The 4,213-nt window shown below is 33.0% G+C and overlaps 1 protein-coding gene across 2 annotated transcripts in view; it reads left to right on the top strand.

The window, feature by feature from the left end:
• Positions 1–4,213, top strand: part of STXBP5L (syntaxin binding protein 5-like) — a 405,474-nt gene that overhangs the window by 331,748 nt on the left and 69,513 nt on the right. For both annotated transcript variants that reach the window (XM_006884245.1, XM_006884246.1), the window contains one exon: positions 971–1,036. In XM_006884245.1, the coding sequence (XP_006884307.1) occupies positions 971–1,036 (66 nt within the window). The remainder of the gene's footprint in view (positions 1–970; positions 1,037–4,213) is intronic.

Raw genomic sequence — 4,213 nt, 5'->3', positions numbered from 1 at the left:
TGGTGGTGGTGGTGGTGGTGGTGGTGGTAGTGTGGTGTGCCATCAAATCAAAACCTACTCATAGTTGACCTTCCAGCAGGTTTTCAGAGGCAGCAAATTGTATGAGAGGAGATTGCTCATGTTTCTCTCTAAGGGCACCTCAGAGATTCAAACTGTGTACCTTTGCATTGTCAACGCAATTCCTAGAAACCCTACCAGTTGATTCTGCTATGCCACCTGGAGTCACAGTGAGTCAGAATTGACTCAGTGGTGGCCAACAAGGTGCTCTTTAAAACTCTTCCTATTTTTGTATTATTCTTGGTCGATTTTCAGATGACACTAGATCACTTATTTAATACCAACTATTAAAGTAGCTATTTTATACAAAAAATAGAAATTTTATCTTTCTACTATGTTCAGTTACTCTTTGTATGTCAACCAGTCATGAATATTTTTTTTCTTGTGTTATGTGTTAAAGCAAATTTCAGAATATCATACATGTTGATGTTATTGTTGTTGTTGTTGAGTGCGATCAAATCATCTGATTCAGTCCAGCACTGTGTACAGCAGAACAAACTCTGCCCAAACCTGCACGTTCTTCACAAATCTCTGCAGTGCTTAAGTCCATTGTTACAGTCATTGTATAGGTCCATCTCATTGAAGGACTTCCTCTCTTTCCCTGGCCTTCCACTTTTCCAAGCATTATGTCCTTTTCCAAGGACTGGACACTCCTGACAACATGCCCAAAGGATGTGAGACTAAGATTCATATAATGCTTATAAGGGGCACTTGGGCTGAACTTGTCCTGAGACAGATTTGTTTATTCTTGCGGCAACCAAGGTAGACTCAGTATTTTTTGGGTATGGAAGAATCATTTTCACAGTGACAAACAAAACACTTTTTCAAACTTTATAGAATTGAGAAATGCAAATTAATTATCTAAGAAACACTATCAGAATTTATCTCATTTTTTTTAATATCTTATTTTCAGGTTTAACTGAGCTGAATGACAGTCCAGTTCCCCTGGAACTTGAGCGATGCAAGTCTCCTACGGCAGGTAAACACATTGGATATTTTTAAGGTTTTTGGTAATTCACTGTAGAAGTCTATTGCTTTATTGTCATAATTAAAATGTCACTTTGTTCAGATTTTTCAATATTCATGTATCACCATTGTAAATTATAATTTAATGTCCTTTATCCAAAGTTTAAGGAGTTCTGGTAACCTAGTGATACTATCCAACTTAAATACCTTATGTCTTATCTATAATCTGATTTTATGCTTCAAACATTTCTTTTTTTTTTTTTTGCTTCAAACATTTCTATGTTCGATCATATAAAGGAAATAGATGAAACTTCCACCCTGTTCCATAGTGTTCCATCATCCTCAGAGATGACCATTATTATTTGTAGTTTTTTTTTAAAATTATAATTTCTTGTTCATCCATCTAGACAATCTGCATTTGTAAACAAACCAAAGAGGCACATATTATTTTTTGTATTCAATTTTATGCAAAGTGTAATACATTGCATGTATTTTACTATACTATTTATTTTACTTTAAAACATATCTTCTATTTCATTTAAAAAAAAGCACAAGCACTTTCTCATTTTTTTGTACATTGTGTGTTTAATTGACTGAATGTACTATAATTCTGTTAATTGTTAGAGGACATTTCCTTTCATACCAATAATTCTATTATAAACAATACTATAATCACTTAACTTGGTATAAGACTCATTTTAAATGTGTGCTGGCATATCAACTAAATTCTTAAAATTAGATTCAAAGAGTATATACAAATCTAATATTTAAATATTGTTATGTGTCACTGAGTTGGAACCAATTTATAATTAACCCTCCAGTGAGTTTTCAGAGGCTGTAAATCATACAGGAGAGTCTGCCCATCTGTCTCCTGCAAAACAGCTGGTGGATTTGAACTGCCTGCCTTTGGGTTGTTAGCACAACGCCTTACCCACTCAGCCTCTAGGGTGCCTTAATTTTTAAATTACTCTCATAAATAGCTGTCGATAAGATTTACAATAATTTTATCTCCTTCTAGTAATAAAAATGCTAACAGTCATTATCTTTCTTATTTTTTGTTAGCCTAATAGGTCAAAATGATATTTCAGTGTAATTGTCATTTCATTTTAGAGTAAGTGAATGTTAAATAGCCTTTCATATGTTTAAGAGGAGTTTTTTTAATTAACCATCTATTTACATCTTTTGCTTATTTTCTGTTAAATTGTTGAGCCTTCTCATATAAGCTTGTAAGATCTCTTTTTATGTTAAGGAAATTATCCCTTTTTAAAATGAAATCCAAGTGTCTTTCTCAATTATGCCTTAAATTGGCATATAGTGTCTCTTGCTTTCCAACAGTTTGCAATAAGCAGATATTAATCTTTTTTTAAGCTTTTCTTTATGTCTAACAGTTGATATACTACTAGAATTATATTTTTCCAAAGGAATTTTGTTAGAATCTCACATCAAATAATTTACCTCTTATAATTTTATGTAATTGAATCCCCCCTTTCTTTGTATATTGAAACTTTGGTCATATATTTTAAATAAAAACATCTTTATTATGGAAATCTTCCAAACATATAAAGAACTATGTTGTTCTTATGTGCCGTTGAGTCGCTTGTGACTCATAGCCACCCTATGTACAACAGCCCTAAACCCTGCTCTATCCTGTGCCAGTTGCACTGCCTCTGACACACCCATCCCGATTACCCCAGTCACCAAATCAATACACCTCATAGAAGGTCTTCCCCTCCTGTGCTGTTTTCTTAAATTAGGCTAGCTAGCAGTTGCTCTCTTGTATTTGTATAAATCAACCATTCAGCTTGGGGGCTATTTGATGACTTCAGTTTTCTAATTTGTTACTATTTTTTAGCTTAATAACTTTTCCTTTTATCTTTAGTAGTTTCTTCTGCCATCTTTTGGGTGTGGTTTTTTTTTTTTAGCCTTTTAGCAGAGGTGCCTGATTTATTTATATTTGATATTTTTTATGTTTTTATATATTCACATAAATATTAGAAGCAAAAATTAACTTTAAACTTGGATTTATGTGTATCCACAAAGCTTCTGGTGAGCTATCAGTTCATCAGCATTGTGTCTGTATAGTACACAATTTGCTTGTATTCATTCAACTCAAGAGAAGTTCAACATTAAAGGGAGATTTTTAGTGTTTATGTAGCAATAAATATTATTGATTGTTATCTAAGTCTTTATTGTCCTTGATTACTTGATCTCATAAAGACAGTGAGAGGTATAACTTCTGTATTTCTGTCTACTTTCCCTCCTGTGGCTTTATTTCTAATAATATTTGTAACTATCTTATATTATATGTTTAAAAAATAGCCACATTTTAAAGTATCTTCTTTAGTATCAATCACTACTGCTTATTTCATATTATATTTTCGTTACTTGAACGTCACATTATTTATTTTTAATACCATCATTCCTGCTTATTTTAAAATTGGGATTTGTTGGAAATAATTTTATTGTGGTATAGTGAATTATATATAAGCCACAGAATGCATCAATACTAAGGGTTCAGTTGGATTTGCTTTACAAATTACTATACCCACATAAATAATACCTAGATCAATATAAAGAACACTACTACAACCTCAGAAGCTTCCTTCAGGCCCTCTGAGCTAATAATTCTCACAGATGTAATCATTATTGTGACATATCACCATCAGAGCATATGAATGAAGCCATACAATATTTACTCTTCTGTTTCTTGCTTACTCTTCTCAATGTTCTGTACATCTTTGTCAATATTGCATTGCATGCATTTTATTGTTGTTGAACTTTTGGTTTCAGTTTAAGGCTATTATAAATAATGTTATTTGACCAAGCTTACATTTTTTAGTGCAAATGAAAGTTTTATGTTGAATTCACATCTTGGCTGTTATATTTTAGCATTTTGGCCAGACTCGCTCAGCGTTTCTTAAGCAGAGGGGGCTGAAAAACAAATTCAAGCCACGGGTGGCAATACTTAAGGATACTTTGGGTAGAATGTTAAATGATCGAGGAAGTATCAAGAGAAGATGGAAGGAATACACAGAGTCACTGTATCAGAAGGAATTGGCTTACACAGAAGAATTTCATGAAATGACATATGAGCAAGAGCCTATGGTGTTGAAGGAGGAAGTTCGAGTTGCTCTGAAGGAATTGGCAAAAAACAAGGCTCCAGGAGTTGACAGCATACCAACTGACATAT

Source organism: Elephantulus edwardii, unplaced genomic scaffold, assembly GCF_000299155.1.
Source record: "Elephantulus edwardii isolate Elephantulus edwardi_28Jun2011 unplaced genomic scaffold, EleEdw1.0 scaffold00032, whole genome shotgun sequence".
NCBI lineage: Eukaryota > Metazoa > Chordata > Mammalia > Macroscelidea > Macroscelididae > Elephantulus > Elephantulus edwardii.
The sequence above is the reverse complement of the archived record's forward strand: the minus strand, read 5'-3'. Positions and strand labels throughout refer to the sequence as shown.